The following is a 21389-nucleotide window of genomic DNA, read 5'->3' as shown; positions in this document are numbered from 1 at the left end:
TATTTTTCTTCCAGGCGCATGTCATAATTGGATACATTTACGTGTCTTGGATTTTCCAAATTTAAATGCTTTCAATAATGAAATATATAGTATTGTCTCAGAATTACGATTATGTGGACAAAGCATCTGTGAAGAAGAAATGATTGAGAAAACTCTCTCTACATTTCCTCTTGTATCTACTGTGCTTGCACAACAATATAGGAACATGAAATTTCAAAGTCATTCTGATCTCATGTCCTATCTACTTTTTGTGGAGAAGCAAAATGAGTTACTCTTGCGCAATGCGGAAGCTTGTCATAGTGGAACTATAGTTTCAAAATCTCATGCACTTAATATTTCAAAATCTAAGAAAAAATTATATAAATATGAAAAACGTGCTTATAAATATCAAGGTTGTCATAGTCATGATCACTTCTACCTATATGAAAAGAATAAACATTCTACTATTAATTATAGTAGAAAACAAAAATCAGAGATGTATTCTTGCCATAAGTGTGGAATGATTGGATATTTAGCACACACATGCTGTACTTCAAAATATTTTATTAAAATATTCCAAGAAAATAAGAAACTACGAGCTGAGACTCGTGAAGTTCATACCATAGATGCGTCCATGGATTCTATTGGTGTTGATGACTTAGAGGCTTATATGAATGACAAAACCTCTAATGATGAATCAAATGATGCACTCATTGATTTTGCAACAACACATACTATCTTGCGAGATAGATGATTTTTTTATTGAAAAATCTTCAACTTGGAAAACTAAAAATATGATGACTATGGCTGGAGCAAATGCATTTTGTTTTCAAGAGGACATAACAATGGTAAAATTACCTACATGTTCCATCATAAAATATAAATATGCGATGTTTGCACCCTCAGCACCTCGGAGTCTGAACAGCTATCGAGATGTGCGTACTAATGGTTATCACCTCTCGACCGCAATTTTAAATAAAAAAGAGGTTTTGGTTCTTGCAAAGAACCATAAAGTTATTGAAAAATCTTTTACTACAAAAAATGGTTTATACCAAATTGTGATTCGGCCTTCCATTAATTTTTTATCATCTATTTATAGAGAGTCATGTTTTTCTCTGGCATGGATGATTGGAACATCCATGATCCACATTATTTAGAGAGATCATTCCATGTATAATTGAGCACAATTTAAAGCTTACGGATGTAGATTGTATGAAATTATGTCGTGTATGCGTGCAAGTTAAAATGATTACTCGGCCTTCAATTTGGAAACTTCCACAAGATTTACTACCAATGCTTGAAAGATTGCATGGTGATATTTGTGGTCCTATTAATTCCATATCAAGACCATTTCATTATTTTTATGTTTTTATTGATGCATCAAGTAAAAAATCACATGTTTCATTATTATCAACTCAAAACATGGTGTTTGCTAATCTTATATCTATGCTTATTTGTTTTCGGGCATATTTTCATGATTATCCCATAAAAACATTGTACACGGATAATACAAAAGAATTTGCATCAAAGTCTTTTGAAGACTATTGTACTACAACAAGAATTGAGTTAACATATTGTGTTCCATATGAACATGCTCAAAATGAACTTGCAGAGTCATTTATAAAGCGTATACAACTCATTACTCGGCCACTCCTCCTTCATAAAAATTTACCTGCATCTATGTGAGGTCATATAGTTTTACATACTGTAGCATTAATACGTCTCCGCCCTTCTTTTTTTGAAATTTTTTCATCACATGAGTTCATTTCAGATTGTGTTCCAAATATACCTCACTTACGAGTATTTGGTTGCCGTGCTTGGATTCCAGTACCAGAACCTCAACGACGTACCATTGGAGCTCATCGACAAGAAGGCATATATGTTGGTTTTGATTCACCAAGCATTATTCGTATTGTTGATCCATCAACTAGCATATTATTACATGCACATTTGCAAAATTTCCATTTTGAAGAAAATGTATTCTCATCTCTTAAAGGAGGAGTATCCAATCAACAAAGAAATAAAGTACTCATATTTGAAGCACTAGAAACATTTACAATGAATCTTGATCCTAAGACATCTTTGGCAAAAACTGAAGTTGCTAAGATTTTACATCTAAAGTAAATGACAGATATAATACCTAATGGCTTCAATGATGCACCTAGAATTACAAGAGTTCCTATTAATGAGGCTAAGTATGTACCTATTCAGATTGCAGTGCCATTGACTACAATACCTCAAGTTATAACAACAACAAGTAAAAGAATTTGTGGACCAAATAAGTAACCACGTAAGAAGAAAGCTATAAAATTGACTAATCTTAGTATTATTTCTCAAGAAATTGCCACTCATCTTGCAAGACTATCAATTCATGATGATATATCCATGCATAATGTACATTCAATTCCTATGAAAAACAATCTTCGAATTAGAAGGAATAAGAACAAGTTGAGTAAAGAATTATCTATTCTGTATTGTACTAGAGATGATATTTGGGATAGACCATCTATTATAGTAGATGAATCATTTATATATATGATTATAGAAGACCTTTCTTGTGAGGAAGATGATCTTGAACCTCAAACCATCAAGGAGGTGATGTGTCGCAATCTAATTGATCAAAATAGAAAACTGTTATTGAGGAGGAATATGCCTCTTTGCCTAAGAGAAAAGTCTTTGATCTAATTGTAGACACTCTTTTATCTCACCCTATGGGATATAAGATGGTATTTATATGCAAGCGAGATGGTCAAGACCAAATAACTCACCATAAAGCTCATCTTGTTGCTCAAGGATTTACTCAATGATTTGGTATTGATTATGAATCCACATATTCTCCAATCGTGGATTCAATTACATTTTGATATATTATTGGAATGATACTTCATGCCACCCTTAAAATGCATCTGATGGATGTAGTAACTGTATATCTATATGGTTCTTTTGATGCAAATATTTATATGAAAGTTCTACTTGGCTTAGAAACATGAACTCCAAATCGACCAGCTCTAGGAATATATCATGGTATTAAATTATGTAAGGAATTGTATGGTTTAAAATAATCTGGACATATGTGGTATCAACGTCTTTGAGATTATTTAATTACAAATAATTTTATAAGTGATCCATTAATCCCTTGTTTGTTTATCAAACAAGATAAAACTGGTTTTGTGATCATCATTGTATATATTGATGATCTTAACCTAGTGAGCACTACATCTACATGTATTATAGCTACTAACCTACTTATACGTGAATTTGAGATGAAAATGCTAGGAAAAACAACTTTCTTCAAATTATACATCTAATTGGTCTTCAAATTATACATCTAACAGATGGTAGTATTTTTTTCTACCAACTAACGTATATTAGACAAATCTTGTGAAGATTTAATATGATTGATGCTTATCCATTGTCCACACCAATGGTTGAACGTGGTCGTGATGGTCATGATCCATACCGTCCATGTGAAGAGGAGGATGAAATATTGAGAAATCAATATCCATACGTTACAGCAGTTGGAGCACTTTTGTATTTAGCTACATCTACAAGACCAGATATTACATTTGTAGTTAGTATTCTTGCAAGACATAGTGCACTTCCAATACTACGACATTAGAATGGCATCAAACATTCATTACGTTATTTAAAAGATACTGAAGACTTGGGATTATACTACACACAATCCACAGATCCAAAATTAGTTAGATATTGTGATGCAGGATATAAATCTGATACTGCAAAAGTTAAATCTCAAACAGGATATGTATTTTTAAGACATAGAGCTGTAATATCATGGAAATCAGTGAAACAAATAATAACTGCAACTTCATCCAACCATGCAAAAATTATTGCCTTACATGAAGCATCTCAAGAATATATTTGGTTGAGATAAATTGATATATTTATTCAAACAACCTATGGATTTTTATATGATGATTCTCCAACTATCTTGCATGAAAATAACAATACTTGTATTGTACAGATGTAAGTTGGTTTCATTAAAGGCGATAGTATAAAGTATATTGATCCAAAGTATTTTAGTTATACCTATGACTTGATTATTGATCAAGCGCTTATAATTAAGAAAATTGAATCTACAAATAACCTTCCTGATCTCTTCACCAAAGCTCTCCCATTGTGCAACCATCGTCAACTTATTTATGGCATTGGTATGCGGCGACTTGCTTTTCTTGAATAAGAAAGTTAATGAGCTCTTTAAATAATTAAAGAAAATGATGTTGTACTCTTTTTCCTTCATCTATGATTTTGTCTTTAAATACAATAAGATTTTCTTAGATAAGGTTTTAATGAGGCAACAATTATTGATCTTGCAAGATCACAGAATAGTATAGATGATAATTCTATACAAATTTTATATTATGTAAATATTATGATGAGCAAGGAGGAGTGTTGAGATCATTAAATGTAGCTGGCGCTCTCTATAATATTTACTGTAGGCTATAATAAATACTATAGCTACAATATTTAGAGTCTAGTGGAGAAGTATTGTTTAGCTTCTCTCCTTTTCTCTTCTTGTATATGAGATATAATGAGATCAATAGAATTTTATGTGTGAAGCTCTCTCTCCTTAAAAACCCTCTTATGTGTATGACTTTTTACTACTCTTATGTGTGTGTATTACTTACTATTACTCTTATGTCTTTCTAAACATTTTCAACAATTTATAATATTTTTAACAATTCAAAGAATAATCCAAAAAATGCTTCTAATTGATCTGAATGTTGGATAGTGCATTACAACCGTAATACTTGATAGGTTATTTAGTATTATACTTAACTTGTGATGGGTGGTATTTTACTCTATTCCATGATTCATATTATTATAGATTTTTTAAATTGACTGTTGTTGTTATACTCATCTCCAAAAAATTAACAAATAAGATCATAGTTTTATAATTTATTATAGGATTGAAGAATCGAACTCAAAAAAAAATACTAGAATATTTCAACTTAAATCACAAAGAAATTCCAAATTCTTTCATTGAAAAATTATAACCCTTCTTCTATGGTGTATTTTGTAAAATTTTACTACTAAAAAAATATGTAGAATTTTTTCTAATCGTACAAAAAAACTAAAAATATATATCAAAATATAGAGATAAAAGATAAGAAAATAAATTTATTTATTATAAAATTATAAATTTTTTTCATTTGCCTTGTAAAAAGATCCTAAACAGGGCTCAAGGGTGTTCTGAGGGATTCTGGTAAGTTTCTTTGGTTGTCTTTTTTTATATTATTTTTTAAGAATTAATGTTGCACATAACTTGTAATATTTTGATAATTGAAAAAATGATCACGGAAAAATAAGGATAAGAATAAAAATTGATTTGTTTCATTGCAACAAAAAATGAATTCAAAATGTATGGAAATCTTAAATACTCTTAACATTGCATCTTATCTTATTCAGATTTCTAATATGATGGTAACCATGTACAATTCAAGTATTGAAGATTTGAATTTTTCCTTATTTCTGTTGCAGTTTGTACTGCAATTAATAGAATCATCAAAAAAAACATTCATTGTAGGAAGTTTATGAAATTTTAAACATAATAAAATCATGTGATTGTATTATAAGTATTTGTATAAAGACAACAATGTTTTGCTTGTATAAATATACACTCCTCTACTCCTCATCTCCCTACTATATATATGTGGGGTGTTGCATCAGCAATATGGGGGTGTTGCTTAAGCAACTTCTTATATTTATTGCCACTAATTATACTTATAAAAACCAATTATATATATATATATATATATATATATATATATATATAGTTAAATAAAAAATTAAAAAAATATTAGTGTTGAAATAGACAATTTTTAGAACTTAAATTTAGAGTTATACGACTTAAGAATGAATATATATATATATATATATGCAATATCATGAAAATATGTTATTTTGTATCTTTTTTTCTTTTTCTGTTTTTTATTATGTAACATGCATGTGATAACAAATATTTCTATTTTGTTCTAGAATCTAAGCAGCAACTCCAAAACCTTGTAAATAAATACGTAATTTAAAATAATTTTAAAGAAATTACTATATGTATATTATTTATTATTATTTTATGGCTTCCAAACCATGTGGTCATTATACCTTATAACAATGATGGGATGTTCTTGTTTTATGCAGTTGATTTTTTAATGTATTCTTTTAATTTCTTAAAAATAAGTAATTAGCTTGTAATTTGAACATCAAAGAGCATGTTTAATAACTTAAAAAGTTACAAAATTACTATGGTTCCAACATTTTTGATTACAATGCTTTAATATAATTATTATATCTTTTTTTGATTTATTTAATAATTACATTGAAAGCTTATTCTTATTGTTATCTAATGTATACAAATATTTTTATATCTTGTTGAAAAAATAGAAACCTTGATTATAAATAAATGTACACCTATAAGCTTCAAACATGGTAAGAATGTTATGGAAATAAACTTATAATATTAAATTATTATCTTATTTTATGTATTACATAATGTACAAAACTACATACACTAACACGAGTCGTAGAATTGGTATGACAATGTGTTTATCTTTATATAAAACAATTCAAGGAGGGAATAAATTAATACAATAAAACAAAGGAGACAAAAACCATCTCTAAATGGTTGCATATCTCATTGTTTTCATCAAAAGTAAAGCAAAAAAGAAACAAAAGTGAAGCAATAATTCAACTTTTGATCAATTAGAAATCAAAATCAACATGATGTTGCTACAGATTGCCAAGAGTAGCATTGCAAAATTCCTAGGTGTGGAGCTTTGAAGCTTCCAACAAATAAATAAATTAATGTATATTTGCCAAGGTTTCCACTAGTATTGTTCATGTAAAGTATACATACAATGTTTACTTTTAGTCAATAACCTTCTTAAAGAATGTTATCACTTTAAATGATTGATATATTCTTTTGTGGTAACATTATTAATTTTTCTCTTTAAAATGATATTACCTTGAAAACTTATCAATACTAAAATTATCTTATAAATTATTTATTTTTCCAACAACCAATAAACACTAAGTACTTGATAACACCAGTTATTTATTTCTTAAATGCAAGTATTTGAATTGAGTGTATTTAAAAAAGAAAGACATAATTTCAAAATAAAAATATATTCTTTTTCTTTATATATATATATATATATATATATATTTCATCATTCCCATGTTTCTGAGTGATTTATTAGATCTACCACAGTTTTCTTTAACACTCCAGTCATGTGTGTAAATCTTTTAAAACGAGTGATGCAGGAAAGGTAGTAATCAAAAGACTAAAAAGTTTTTTCAGCAACATTCTGCAACAAAAAGTCTGGTTTGATACAACACTGGTGGTTATAAAGAAATGAACAGGTGGCTGATATTGTAATAAAGATGCCAAGATGGCAACAGAAAGCCATGCCGATGTCGATATTCGAACGTGAAAGCACTGACGACGAACGAAGACGAACGAAAGAGGATGAACAAACGCAAGCCTGGGAGAGTATTAGCAACGAACGAACATCGTGGACAATTGCGAGATGTGCATGGGAGATCTCTTTGTATATTCTACTTCATCGCGACCTTACCGCGAAATTGGGCAAATATGCGCTTCAGCCTGGCCCTCAAGGAAGGATCTTGCATGATGATGCGCCGACACAGTCGCCGCTTCGCACGGTCATCCTTGAAGCACACGATCGCCGCAGAACCTGAATCGGTGGTGCCCCACTGGCTTGGACCGGCTGACACTCGCTCGTTGAGTTCTGTTCCAACAGGATTATCTGCGCGAGTTCCTCCATTGGGTAGGATGGCCCTCCAGTACGATTCGTGCGGAGAACCTTACGGTTTCGATAATACGACTTTTGTACGCCAGATGCTGGAGTTTGTGTACTTTTTGCAGTGTTTTATTGTCAGTACCTTGGAATAGCATGTCTCCGAATTGTTCGTAGAGGCAGGAATCCTGACGGTCCGATCGTGAGATCACTCGAAAGCTGAGGCTCCATGTGTTGTGAGGTAGATCTGGAGCTGGTTTGGGTTCTGAAAGCCGGGTTGCGGGCGGGTTTAGGTCCGAGAGTAGACATCCAATGTGAAAGTGCTTTGTCAGCGGCACTGTTCACCTATTTGCTGGGAACAGTGGCGAGTTGTCCAGGTGCAGCTCACTAGATATGTGCGACTTGTGCACCGGGAAGGAGCTGAGTGATCGATGCCTTCTTTGTGACACACCTCCTTCTTTCAGTTTGGAAGACTCTTCAATGGTTTTCACTCTAGCCTTTTTCTTGTCTGGTAGGTGCGAGCAGAGCACATGAGGGATACTTTCATTTCTGTTAGATCCGTTACGAGAACATCTAATGTGTAGGCTTCCCCCTTGCGAATTCCGGCTATTAGCTGGTGGTCCAATCTCAACCTGAGATTGCTAGGTTTGCGATTCGATTGTTAGGGGTTTGCATTGGAAACTGCAAAGAATTAGAGACCCTCAGTGTCGTTTCATGAGGCATGTGCTTTCTCGAGTGGGAAAGATTGATTGAAGCAAGTGAATCGATGTTTTTCTGATACTATGTGACAGAGAAACTCTGAACAGACTTCTTATTGCTTAGTCTTGAGCGGATGTATGACTTGGAACTCCCGCGTTCGATTGCTTTCTTGAAAGCAATTTGTGCCGAGCCCTGAACACTCTCTGGATGGTTGAATTTTTGTCTCGTCAATTTCCTGGATAAGTCCGAAACACCTCCCTGAGACTCAGCTACGTTCTTAAAACCCCGATGCTGACGTAAAGCTTCGAACGTTTCTTCTTTTACAGTCGAAGATGACGACGCCCATTGCATCCTCGAACATGCCAGTCGAGGGTCTGCACGAGAGACGTACAAACGGTGACAAGCCAAATGGAGGACACCCGATGGACGTAGAAGCGCAGGAGAAGATTCCCATTGGAATTCATTCCCCCATTCCTCCTGCTCCTGCAGCAATTGTGGAAGAGGAAGAAGATTTCAAAGTGGCAACTGTGAGCTACGCAGATATCGCGAAGCAATTTTCTTTGCTGGGGTGGGTGGCTTTTGGAGGCCCCGCCGCGCACATTGCTCTCTTTCAGAAGGTAAGAAGAGTAATTGTATTCATTGTGTCCGTAATTTGGTTCATGCTTCACTCTGGTACACCCCTCGATCGTTTTCAGTGCGAAGGATGCGCTAATATTCTGTATGCTTCCTGCAGCGCCTCGTGGAGAGGCTCCGATGGTTGACACTGCCCGTGTATCTGGAGATCTTCGCTCTCTGCCAGTGCTTGCCGGGGCCTGCTTCGACGCAAGTGTCTTTTGCATTAGGCGTCTTGAAGAAAGGAGTGCTCGGTGGGCTCCTCTCTGGAATCTTGTTTCAGTATCCTGGTGCGATTATCATGACCGCCATCGGTGTCTTCGCAGCGAAGAAGCTTGAGAATCCTCAAGGGTGGCTGGACGGAATTGCAGCAGGTGTGGGAAAACATCATATGCTGGGCATAATTAGTTTGTAGACCTAATTTTGTACATTTGAATTGTCCAGGTAAGTTCCATGGCTTTAAATCGGGGAGCTTCTGGACACCTTTTGCAGGTGTGGCAGCTGTTGGTATTGCTCTTGTAGCCTCCGCTTCCAAATCCATGTGCAGAAAATTGTGTGCCACGCCTTTGCTGGCGACCATCTGCACGGTGACTGCCGTCATTGCTTTCTACTGGCCGAAGCCCTATACATTTCCAGCCGTCATCGTAGGGAGTGGATTGGTTACGATCTTCTGGTCGTACTACAAGAAAGAGACGCCGAAGAAGAAAACGGTAAGTGCCGCTCATCATATCCATTCGATACTGTCTTTCATGCGCAATTGTGTAAGTTCCTCGACCTAATCTTTTCCCATCTTCCCTCTGAAATACAGGCCACAGAGGATTCAGCGGGGAAGCATGGGTTCGGGGTGTACGCCGGTGCTGTACTGATAACCGTCTGGCTGGTTGCATTGGTCATCACGCTCATTGTTCGGCGCGCATCGAAGAATCCATCCATGCTCCTCCAGGTACTAACCTCTCATTTTTCGACCAGTCGCGGGTTTGATTCAATCGCTTGTCAGGTTTTCTGCTCTATGAAATGAACCGACTAATTCTGGAACGTGTCGGCGTCCAGTGGTGGGAGGTCTTCTACCGCACGGGCTCAGTAATCTATGGAGGAGGTCAAGTTGTGCTCCCAATGCTTTACACAGACCTCGTCCAGCAGGACTGCAACAGCGAAGGTGTCTGCCAGGACAACCCCAGCACGTGGGTGACGAGCACACAATTCTACGCGGGGTTAGGCGTGCAGCAGGCACTCCCAGGCCCGTTGTTCAACTTCTCAGCGTATTTGGGAACGATCATGGCCATCAAACAAGGATATACGTTTGTCGTCGGAGCCATCATCGCCTGGCTCGGCATCTTCGTTCCTGGCATCCTGCTCATCTTTGGGATGCTACCGTTTTGGGGGAAGTTTAGAAACTGGGGCTTGTACAACCGGGCTTTACCAGGCTTGAATGCTGCAGGAATTGGACTGATCGTCACGTCGGTCTTTTCCCTCACGCTCGGCGCATACAAGCAGAGTCCGTTCCCCAACACTTCCATTTGTATAGGGATTCTAGGTTTCACCGCCGTGGATCAGCTGCACTGGTTAGAGCCTCTTGTTGTCGTTGGCGGCGGAGTGGTGGGCGTCATCGCGTGGGCGCTGAACATGTCCTGAGACTGGCGTCGATCTCACGGCCATCACCGCTGATGCGCATCTATCCATTTGGTCAAGTAGAATTAGTTCCGGAAATCTTATTTTCTCTTCACTAAGAGATCCATTGCTACAGATAAATGAACCCGTAACCCAGCCAAGTTGTGTCCCTTATACCATGTACTGTAGTGTGTCCAAGTGATGCCTTTCTCCTTGTTTTCTGTGGGACAAATGACAAAAGGCCAATTTTTTCCTTTCTCAAGTTCTGGGTGCTTTGGACGAGAATGACTGGTGGGTAAGTTGGATAGGTGTCCACTAACCAGAGGTTTCAATTCAATGAATAAGAAATATAACCCCTTACACTTGTTGGTGTGAGATTCTAATGTATGTTTTATTCCATCTTAAATTTAGACCTTTATGAGTTGGGAGGTCTTACAGATTTTCCACCTTCATCAAGAGATTTTCTAAAATTTCTCATAATCGTTTGAATCAAGATATAGGTTGGCATATTTGGGTTTGTAATATAATAATGATATGATCAATTTTCTAGCATTGTCACATATATGTGTATACTATATGCCAAGGCTTCCTAAGGAAGGCTTTTTGTCACGAAGCAAGAATAGTTGGTAAAGCATTTAAACCATGGGCTTTTAAAGTGAGCATCTAAATATAAATATCCTTTTAGATTATTATAATGTTAAAATTGAAGAGAATTATGATAACAATGAATCATCCCACCACTTTGATTAAAATGGATCGATGAAATATATATGTTGATAATGTGGATATAAAAATACAATGTAAAATTATACTAAAAAACTTGGTACAATATAACAATAGAAGATATTATATATAGTTGTTTTATAGAATAATGTAAATATTTTTGGCTAAAACCATTAGAAATCAGTAATAAGGGTTCTAACAAAGTCAACATCAAATTAAAAAGTTTTTGAAAATTTGAATTGGATTTGTTGTATTAGCAATTATAGAAGGATTAATATCTATGAAATAGAACTTCAATCCTCCTTCTATGGTACATATTTCATACTCCAATCTAAAACCTTAAAACATATTATTTAAATATTATCCAATATATATATAGTAGATAAAATGATATAGAATAAAAATAATTTAAAACGATTTTAATGTCATGTGGTTGGATCTGCCAAAACTTAAAACTAAAAATTATCTTCATTAATTGAAGGTATTTTTTATATTTGAGTTAAAAATATCTTTCAAAACTTTAAAACTTCCATATAAAAATTGGTATACAATATCTCTAGTTATATCAATCAAAATTTTAATATCAAAAAAATAAAACATATGCTACCAACCATTTGTCTCATACATCCATTACATTTTAAATCAAAATTTAATGGTTTATACAATATAAAATCTTATATATATATATATATATATGTGTACAAATTTTAAAATCATCTGATTACACTTATCTGTGTTACAATATCAGCAACAAATCATCTAAAATCTCAAGTATCTTCATGTAAACATATAAATTTCACTGAATATGATATAAAATTGTCATTTGAGAAGACATCAGGGATTACTACACTACATTTGGAGTCATAGAGAGAATTCTCTTCTACAAGATCTTTTGGAGTCATTGACACCCTTTTGTGTGCACTAATGACCAAAAGTTAAGAAACATGCCTTTTCATTTTTGTTTTAGGGATTTACAATTTGAATAAAATGAAATAAAAATTTAACAATATGGAGAAATTATACTCAACAATCAGTTATTTTTAATTGAAAATTCCATGAGATGAAGATTCTCTGACCTCCCGTTACACAACATGAAGACTCAGAAAAAATATGAAAGAATTCCCCACCCCAACAACTAATAAATCAATTATGATGGCAGTGTGTACAACAAAAAGCATCTGCAAAAAGTATTAAACTATGATGTCCAGAACCAGGATGAGCTTGAACAGATTGAAACAGACAAGCATGTCAGTTACAATCACGGAATTGGTGGGAGCAGTAAATCGAGATGAGGAATTTCACTTGGCGTTTGTTTCATCCTTTTGAATGCCTTGGTCTCCTGATTCCGTTTCTCCCAGTAACTATTAAACAAAGATTTTTAAAAAATAAAATAACACAACAGCAACAAACATTGCTTGATCAAGCTCAACCGAATTTTCAACCCTTTTTGCGAACATGATCACTCACTCAACCGAATCTGTGGAGTTTTCCAGCCAAAGGGAATGCCCATAGCAGCAATTCCATAGAATTATCCCTTCCGAAAAGAGATAGAAGCAATGCGATGGCACAGAAGTGAGCATATGCTGTTTGAACGGAAGGGTTGCACGATTTCTTCGAAGAAGAGAAGAGTTGATCAATGCTATTGCTTGCGAAGAGCCAACCTTAGCTGTTACCCAATACCCTCATCCAAACTGACAATGAAGGATACTGGATTCTTCCATCTCCATTCCTGGAGCTTGGAGGAAATCTGTCGCAGTTGGATACGTCGTTTAATTAGAGATTTATCCATGCATTAATCTCCAGGTATTTCCAGCAACTCAGCAAACTTTGTTGTAGAGTTTACAGATGGGAACTGCTATTTGAAAAGAATGGAATGATACCTGAATGGTGCATGTTGACAGCAATCTGGGAGGTTGCTTCGAAAGAAGCTTGGATTGGCAACGTGCGCACTTGCTTGGCAACAAATTGACTCCTGTTTTACAAGTTAATGAACTCATTGCATGGTTACCGTCGCTGTGTTGCAGCTTGCACGTAGTTCACTGATCTTGCATCTCAAAATCTTACAAATCACTAACTTTGTGCGCGACATATTAATTTAAAAGCGCAGCCATGCTGAGAGTCACTACAAATCTCCAGTGTGTAAAGTTCCTAAAATCACCACTCGCACAAATTACCTTTGTAAGCAAGAAAACTAAAATGCCTTAAACTGAACTCATTTTCTAGTTTCATTGAAAATATCAAGGTTCTTGTGAGAGTTTTCCGGCGCCGTCTATCCGTTGATTATTGAAATTCAATTCCAACTGAAAATTTCGAACCTGTAAAAGTTGCGCGTTCTTCAGGCTGAGCACATTCGTACGTGTTGAGATAGATTCGGTTACAAAGATTCGAGTAGGAATCCTCCGCTGTTCGCCGAGTTGTAACCAAAGGATGTGGAGCTCGTTTTGGATCTGTTTTTGCTGTCACTCCAAATATTCAATTCCCTTTTAAGCGCTAAACCAAATTTACATTCTGGCAGGTCTATCTCAATCTTCAGTTTAGGGTACAAGTATTCGATCAAGGACACCCGTAGCGCAGGCGTTTTACTATTTACACTGCTTACATTGCAGAGTTGTAGTGATTGAAACTGGGGATTTTTGGTCCCTCCAGCATCACAAAATCGTCATCCCTGTGCACCTTCACCAACTTTTCATTTGTCATTTTCCGCAACTCCTTGGGAAATTCTGCCTTAAGCCCAGTGCATCCGACCAAGTTGAGAACCTGCAATGTTGGTAGACTGGCAATTTCAAGGGGTAGCCTGTTGAGCTTAGTACAGCAGTTAAGGGAGAGCCGTTCAAGTGACTTTAGGTTTCGAATCTCCGACGATAGGTGAGCCACAAGTTTACAGTAGTCTAAGTCGAGGGCCTGAAGGGTGACGATTTGAAACAGCTCTTCGGGTAGACGGACTAGTGAGGTACAGGAATTGAGAGACAGTTTTTGAAGCGATTTCAGTTTTCCAATTTCATGAGGAAGATCTTTGAGACTGGTACATGATCCCAAGTTCAGTTGACGAAGCGTTGACAGTTTACCAATGTCCTTCGGCAGTTTCTCTAGTCTGACACATCCAGAGAGAGAGAGCGACTCCAAGGTCTCCAGCTTTCCAACCTCTGGAGGCAATGCGGTGATCCCAGACTTACTCAGGTCCAGCGTAGTTAGCTTTGGCAACGAACCGAGCTCAGGTGGCAAACGGATCAAACATTTACATCGTGAGAGGTTCAGTTTCTCAAGCCCAACAAGGTTGCCAACTTCAGAGGGTAAAGTAGTGATGTTTGTACATCCCGAGAGGTCCATCTCGCAAAGGTTTGCAAGCTGGCCAATCGATTTAGGAAGTTGCCGAACGCCAACGCAATTCTCGAGACGGAAGCGGCGCAAAGATTTCAGACTACCAAACCCGTTTGTCAGGTGTTGGAGTTTGTTACAACTGAGGAGATGCAACTCCAATAAGCTAGCAAGGACGAGAATTGTCTGGGGTAGCTCAATCATATTGTTACACCCAGAGATGGTGAGATCTTTGAGTTGAGAGGAGAACTGCAGAATCAATGTTTTCAGTCATCAGTTCTAAATATCCCAGCCCGATATATCATGGTACGAATTCTTGCAAGGGTTAGATAAAGCAAACCACTCGCACAGAGTTATGCACACCTTGAACGACGGGTGTTTGAAGACTAAATGTCAGCAGTGAAATGACAGTTGGCTCTACTCACCTTCATAGCAAGGTCGATTTCAGTGGCACGAAGGATCGTCATCTCCAGCTTACGCAGTTTGCACAACTGAAAAGGTATGCGTATATCCCTTCCAATCTGACTCTTTCCCCAGTAGAAAAATTGCAGTTGATTCAAATTCTTCGTGCAGAATCCTTTTATATTTACGTCATGAAGAATGATTATTCGAACGTTCGACATCTTCTCCAAGATTGTACCCTGTAGAGCCTCCTTGCAGTTTATGAGGGATAGGCCTTGGATATGGCTTAGTTCCTACACAAACCCAGCGTGAGTCAAAAGTTGAATGAAATGTACATAGAATGGCAACTAATTGATCAATAGAGTATTGCACCGAGGTCAATAGATGAATTGTGGTCTTTACACAGATTCTAGGAGGGTGTCTTACAGTGCCAGGGCTATCCATCAAAAGCCGATCGGGCAAATGAGTTTGATCTTCAGAGTGCACGCGGTTACCACATGCACGCCGACAAGCTATAGCATACAGTAAGTCATGCATCATCACCATGTGTGTTCTCCAAGGTTGCTCAGAGTAACGAGTAAAATGAGCAATTCCTGAGAAGCTCTCTGTGTCCCTCAATTTTGCATGCACTAGACCAAGATCCACCAATGCATCTATTTGAGGTTTCCCCACTATACGCTCCACAATTCTCCAGTCCCAGTATCGGCAGAATACTGCTATGTCCAAGAAAGCTTCTTTCTGAGGAGGTTCCAACTTCTCATAAATCACCTGCGTCAAGCGGATTTGTCTCGTCAATCGTCTATGTCGGGACAGAATTTCGACAGTATTCACCTGACAGTTTAGCTTTCAAGATCGCTCAATAACGTCCCAATCTTACTCACAAGAAGTGATTGTCTTATGTGTGTTTTTATCTGTTTTCTGCAAATGATATCTGTGATGACAGCTTTGATCGCAAGTTAAGTTGAAACGATTGCTAATAAGCAAATACCATCTGAAATCAATGAAATTACCATCAGCTTCGCAAACATCTGATCCTGGGAGGTATCCATGTCTACTTCCGCTTGCTTCAGACGCTTGGCAATTGCCTTCCAATTTTCCTCTGCCCGGTTAGCCGGGGTAGCAAAATATGAGCCCATCACTTTCACAGCCATCGGAAGACCCTCACAAAAAGGCAGAAAGTTTTCAATCAGGTCATTTAACTTCGAGAACATCCCATTCGTTGATGACAGAGACTGAACAGGCTCCGATGTAGCATAGGATATAAAGAGAGCCTTCGCATTTTCAGCTGTCATGTGCGGAAGTTTGTATGGCAAATAGTTGTAAGCAGTGTTAGCCGTTCGACACAATTGGTCTACTTTCGTGAGAATCGCCATAGAAGAGCAAGTGATCAACACGGAACTTTGATTCGAAAGTACCTTCCCTAGACTGTGTGGGAAAAGATCTCCCACCAATCTCACATCGAAGAGGTTATCTATTGCGATCCGGACGACTTTGTTTTGCTGTTTGAGTTTCTGAAGCTGGTAGAGAATTGCGCTACGCCCTTGAGCAGTACTTGAGAACTCTTTCTTCCCACCTCCAAGCTGTAGTAACAAGGAAGATTGCAGCTTCCGTAGGTCCTCATTAAGTTCAATGTAAGCAAACAATCGTTTCTCAGATGCTTCTACTTTTGCCACAATTTCATTTAGCAATGTAGTTTTACCTATCCCTGGCTGTCCATAAATTCCAATCAAAGAGACCCCGTTCTTCTTCATGTATTCGGTTATATGATTAATGTGCGACTCCAAACCAACAATAGAAGGTAATTGCTCCGGTAATCTCATAACAATTCTGGATGATCTTGCTATTGGTGGCGAGACACGATTTCCGACAGCTGCTAGGGTTGCGAAGTTCAAATTGTCCTGTAAATTTTTGAGTTCCTGTGTGATCCCTTCTATCTGCTCTTTGAAATAAGCATCTGATCGAGGGCCAAAGCAGCCACACCTGAATCAAGCATGACGAAATGGAAGATGGTGACCACAATATTTAACAGTACATGTCAAGTTTAGAAAGACAGAACTTGTTTGAACGCCTTAAGGGCCCGTTTATGTGATACTGATTCTGAGATGAAGATGATAAATGGACTTCATCTTCCAAAATTACATTGTGATCCTGCATTTTAATCTGTGAAACCGTGGGACTTCAAGTTGTATACTCACACGAATTTTCAAAATTGCTATTAAAATGCATCACCACCATATGATAATGTCCAGAACTAGCCAGTTTAGATTTTGATTCACAACTGCATGGTTCCAACAAAGACTTACTTTTGAGATTTCTGCTCCAAATGCCGGACGACCGAACAGCAGTAAACTAGTGTCCCAGCTGCCAGCTTGTATATATCACTGTCTGACTCCAAGTTGGATTTTAGTTCATCCAGCTGCTCAAGAACACAATTGGACATAGACCTCAGCGAAATCCACTTATTCTTTTTAACGGTCAACTCCTCTTCCTCAACGCAGTAAGCACTGAGAAATCCTGCTAGTGAAAGAGCCAACTCAAACCAGCTGATATAACCTGTTTCTTTGAGAATGTCCCACTGCAGGCTTTCAAAACCTGTACTGTGGTCTTTAACTGGAGTCTCTGAAACCTGAAAAAAGATACAGAAGAGCATAAAATTCGTCAGACAATTGATGATCGATGTGGGAAGCATCTCAATGCTATAATTTGTGCAAATTAGTCCTTTAAAAAGATGATACCGTTAGTTGGGGGGCTACCTTCCTGTAGAGCTCCTCCAGCCTGCTACTTGAGGCATGGAGAATCTGCTTAATCTGTCGTAGCTCATCTGTAGTGATGAAACCACAGACATAATCTGTAACCGACTCAGTATCACAGAGGCCTTCCTGCGAAAATCTCCTGCTGTTGTTGCGACTTAAACCAACGTTAGTGTCCAGAAGAAGCATGGTTGCTGCACTATTTGGAGCAGCATTTGCTCCCTTCTTAAACGAGACGCTTTCAAGAGAACCAAAGTCCAGCTGTTTCGAAACACAGCGGGAATGTACAACACCAACAGAAATGTTGTCAATGTTACTGTTGCTGGGGATAGGGGATGGCCGTGGGCTGTTGTTGGACTTTGTCTGTGATCCCCCAGGGCTTTCGAATTTGTCGAGTTTGTGTATTGTTTTAGAACCTGATTTGGGACTCCTGGCATTCTGATGGGCCCGTGATTTGATTGTCTCTGGGAGGCTAAGCTCTGTTAGCTTACCCATCTAGTCAGCTTTTTCCTTCAAGGTAAGGCGGACTTGTACATGACGAAAGGCTAGGTGACCGTATAGACCTCTCCTGACATCATATTCAATAAAGGTAAATGACTTATAAGGTCTGCATTCTCGGTCTAGGCTAGAAATGCTACCCCTGGACAACCTGACAAGAAGCGTATGCTACCCTTAAGTGGCAATGGCAACTCCACTTGGGCATCGTTACAAGAGCGGTCTATGTGTAGCTAGATTTTCACTACATAGAAATTATTGGAAATTCTACACCAGATACCTCATCATATAGAACGTGAATTTTTTTAATCCTATATCTATTAGTCTCGTGACATCTCTTTCCGCACAGTTCTCAATCGTGTATCTAATGTCTTATACTGTTTCACGACTTCGGTTGGGCATTCTGTTTGTGAATTGAACGTGAAGTCTGGCCTGAACTGCAAGATTCTAAACGTGTTTCCGTTGACACTAGTAGATAGTTTATAGTTCAGGGTTCTTCGCTCACAGAAATTTATAGTCATGAGCATCCTGCATGACGGACAGCTGTGTCAGAATTTCCATATCATCTTGGACGAGACTCATTGAACAGTGAACGAGTGTAAAACATGTACATTGTAAGGGGATCGGCTCTCCTGGAGGAATTACACTCTTCAAGCAGTTTGATTGTCCTCACAATCTCGTTACAATTGGACTCGGCCATTTGAACTCCCCATCCATGATCACATCCGGTTGGATGTTAAATATGCAGTACAGACTAACAGTTAAACGATACAGAACATTTGTCAAATGTTAATTGACCAAACTCTAACTGCAGGATGGCGAAATGTTCATGCTCAGTATAACGATAGTTTTCCGGAATGCTAGCAGAATTTCGGACACGAGCTCATAACCTATATCCAGATCAAGTAAACATCGACTTTACACAAAAAGTTCACGTCGAGGGTACCTGCTTTCAACAGCTGAAATTTATCCGAGATAACAAATACGGGGTTGAAAGACATCAACCACTACCGGGTACTCTGTCCATCTATGATATTGTGAACTAAGTATTCTCAGGCAGAATTTCTGACTGGCAGTACAATGCGAGACTATGCTTCCAAGCCCCCAGCGATGAAAATATTGGGTGCGCTACTACTTCCATCAAAGTTCACTATATTTCTTATCACCGGAAGGCTTTTTACTCACTAATCCTTAGAATGTCAATCCCAGGTTGCCTCACTATGTTACAGGGAGTTTCGCTTTGAGGGTTACTCTGCCACGAGCTTGCAAGTAAGACTGATGTTAACCGTTTCTAAGACAACAGCAAATGACACAGCACAAAGCTAATACAACCCTCGGAGAAAATGACACAACACAAGCCATCAAGCCTCACGAAGGTTACACCCTCTGAACCAGACGTCAGCAAACTAACTCTGAAAATTGCAACATACCCATCTAAGACACGGTAACAAAGCTTCAATGTCACATAACTTGGAACTGCTTCAACATCCGACACACTCCACCTTCAAAATAAACATCCAGTCAACAGTAAAGGCCACACAGCTGCACAAACACATAAAATCAACCTTAATTCACTGAAGAACTCATCGTGGAGTCCATACACTAGCTTCACTTCTCCCCCACAACCTCCTCCCTTCAAGCTCGCTGCAAGAGTACACCTGCGACAGCACAAATCCGCTTAAGGAAAAAAAACACAAAGAATGCAGTAGAGAGTGACCACAAGTGACCAAGGCCAGGCAAAACAGAGATGGTAGAGGAGCTACAAGGTCATGATGAGTGAGCATGATCATATACAAAACATACAGCTGCGTGAGCTTCCCCACCACTGCAACCATCATGTCACCCAGTGTGGTAAAAAAACTGGACGATCAAAACCAGAATCAGATACAGAGGCAATCTGGACGCCAGCTCTGTATCAGTCTCGATCCGGTGGCTGTGTGCTGGTGATCAGATACGATAATGTATGACACTCTTCACCTCACATTCATCTCAAGGTACTGGCAGTCAGGGCTTGCTTGGGTGTGGAATATCGCATGTCATTCAAGTAAAGATCTCACGGCTCCCACATCGACAATCAATTCGACGAGTCCGACATTCTGGCGAGAATGTACCATCCTCCATCCCTGCGAGAATTTTAAAACATTATTTTTGTGACTGCAAGGCAGGTTATAAGTCCATTTACTCTTTAAAAATTTCCGGTTCTACTGGATTGGAACTGTCTGGGGACTGGTGCAGATGCCAGAGCTGGTGTGGTTGTGCATTCACCTCATCTTCATGTTACATCCTCCTCAAAAGGGCATTTTTGGAAATCCGTGAGGCATGTGGGTTTGCAGGAAACTTGGAGTCTGGAGCCTAACTCGGTACCCAACTTCGTAAATGAGGTGATTCTTCCATTTCAACTACCATTACCGCTTTTGCAAGAGAGGGTGTGCGGTATAAACCTCTAACCAATTCCCATCAGAGGCTGAAACTAATTCAGGACTTAGCTCTAGTACTTACATATAATAGCTAAACAAATAATAGCATGAAAGGTTTGAGCGGGTGTCTAGGACCGGTTCCGTGGGACTACCCCAAAGTGAGCCCTATGAATGAACTTGACCTAGTGGAATATCATTTACTGGGTTCAATCCACTTTACCCTCTTTGATATCCCTTAACTAATATTTACAAAAATTTGCATAATTTACAAAAATTCTATCCATTCAGGTTATAAATTAAGTTAGTTACACAAGTATATTTTAAAAGTGTAACTAAGGTTTAATGTAGTAGAGGCCATCTTCAATAGTTTGAAGGATCCAAATTCAAATATCCTTGAAGTTATTCAATTAAATTTTGTTATTATTTTTTTAGAAAATGTTTAGTCTCTTCCACCACCATCCATCTACATATCCTTGAATCTCAATCTTTATTCATTTGCAATAGTACAAGCATGCTATATATTTTTTATTTGACCTAAAAAAATTTGAGTTTATCCATGTTATAAAGTTGGATAAACTTCTATATAAAAAACTCATCTTTTTTAATTGCTA

The 21389-nt window shown here is 37.7% G+C and overlaps 3 protein-coding genes across 6 annotated transcripts; 1 reads left to right on the top strand and 2 right to left on the bottom strand.

Annotated features, from left to right (window-relative positions):
- Positions 1–8088: 8088 nt before the first annotated feature.
- On the top strand, positions 8089–11063 carry LOC112286271 (uncharacterized). 2 transcript variants are annotated; one of them, XM_024528006.3, is made up of 6 exons: positions 8089–8240; positions 8783–9073; positions 9190–9442; positions 9561–9778; positions 9877–10011; positions 10119–11063. In XM_024528006.3, exons 1-6 carry the CDS (start codon positions 8151–8153, stop codon positions 10698–10700), a joined length of 1569 nt encoding a protein of 522 aa, XP_024383774.1. In that variant the 5' UTR covers positions 8089–8150; the 3' UTR covers positions 10701–11063. The 2 variants fall into 2 exon arrangements, with proteins under 2 accessions (XP_024383774.1, XP_024383775.1); XM_024528007.3 differs by having other exon boundaries at positions 8127–8268.
- Positions 11064–12510: 1447 nt separating this feature from the next.
- LOC112286257 (uncharacterized) lies at positions 12511–18361 on the bottom strand. Of its 3 annotated transcripts, none has more exons than XM_024527979.2 (8): positions 17870–18361; positions 17420–17742; positions 16127–17096; positions 15543–15884; positions 15140–15409; positions 13715–14963; positions 13280–13547; positions 12511–13146 (listed from the first exon to the last, which is right to left on the bottom strand). In XM_024527979.2, exons 1-6 carry the CDS (start codon positions 18359–18361, stop codon positions 13995–13997), a joined length of 3366 nt encoding a protein of 1121 aa, XP_024383747.1. In that variant the 3' UTR covers positions 12511–13146; positions 13280–13547; positions 13715–13994. The 3 variants fall into 3 exon arrangements, with proteins under 3 accessions (XP_024383747.1, XP_024383750.1, XP_024383749.1); XM_024527982.2 differs by having other exon boundaries at positions 13280–13371; XM_024527981.2 differs by having other exon boundaries at positions 13280–14963.
- Positions 18362–18677: 316 nt separating this feature from the next.
- On the bottom strand, positions 18678–20366 carry LOC141045791 (uncharacterized). The gene is made up of 3 exons (XM_073536362.2): positions 20165–20366; positions 19927–20019; positions 18678–18889 (listed from the first exon to the last, which is right to left on the bottom strand). The coding sequence occupies exons 1-3, from the start codon at positions 20197–20199 to the stop codon at positions 18682–18684; spliced, it is 336 nt and encodes a 111-aa protein (XP_073392463.1). The 5' UTR covers positions 20200–20366; the 3' UTR covers positions 18678–18681.
- Positions 20367–21389: the final 1023 nt, after the last annotated feature.

This window comes from Physcomitrium patens, chromosome 9, assembly GCF_059467195.1.
Source record: "Physcomitrium patens ecotype Gransden chromosome 9, ASM5946719v1, whole genome shotgun sequence".
Classification (NCBI taxonomy): domain Eukaryota; kingdom Viridiplantae; phylum Streptophyta; class Bryopsida; order Funariales; family Funariaceae; genus Physcomitrium; species Physcomitrium patens.
This window is presented reverse-complemented; position numbering and strand designations above follow the sequence as displayed.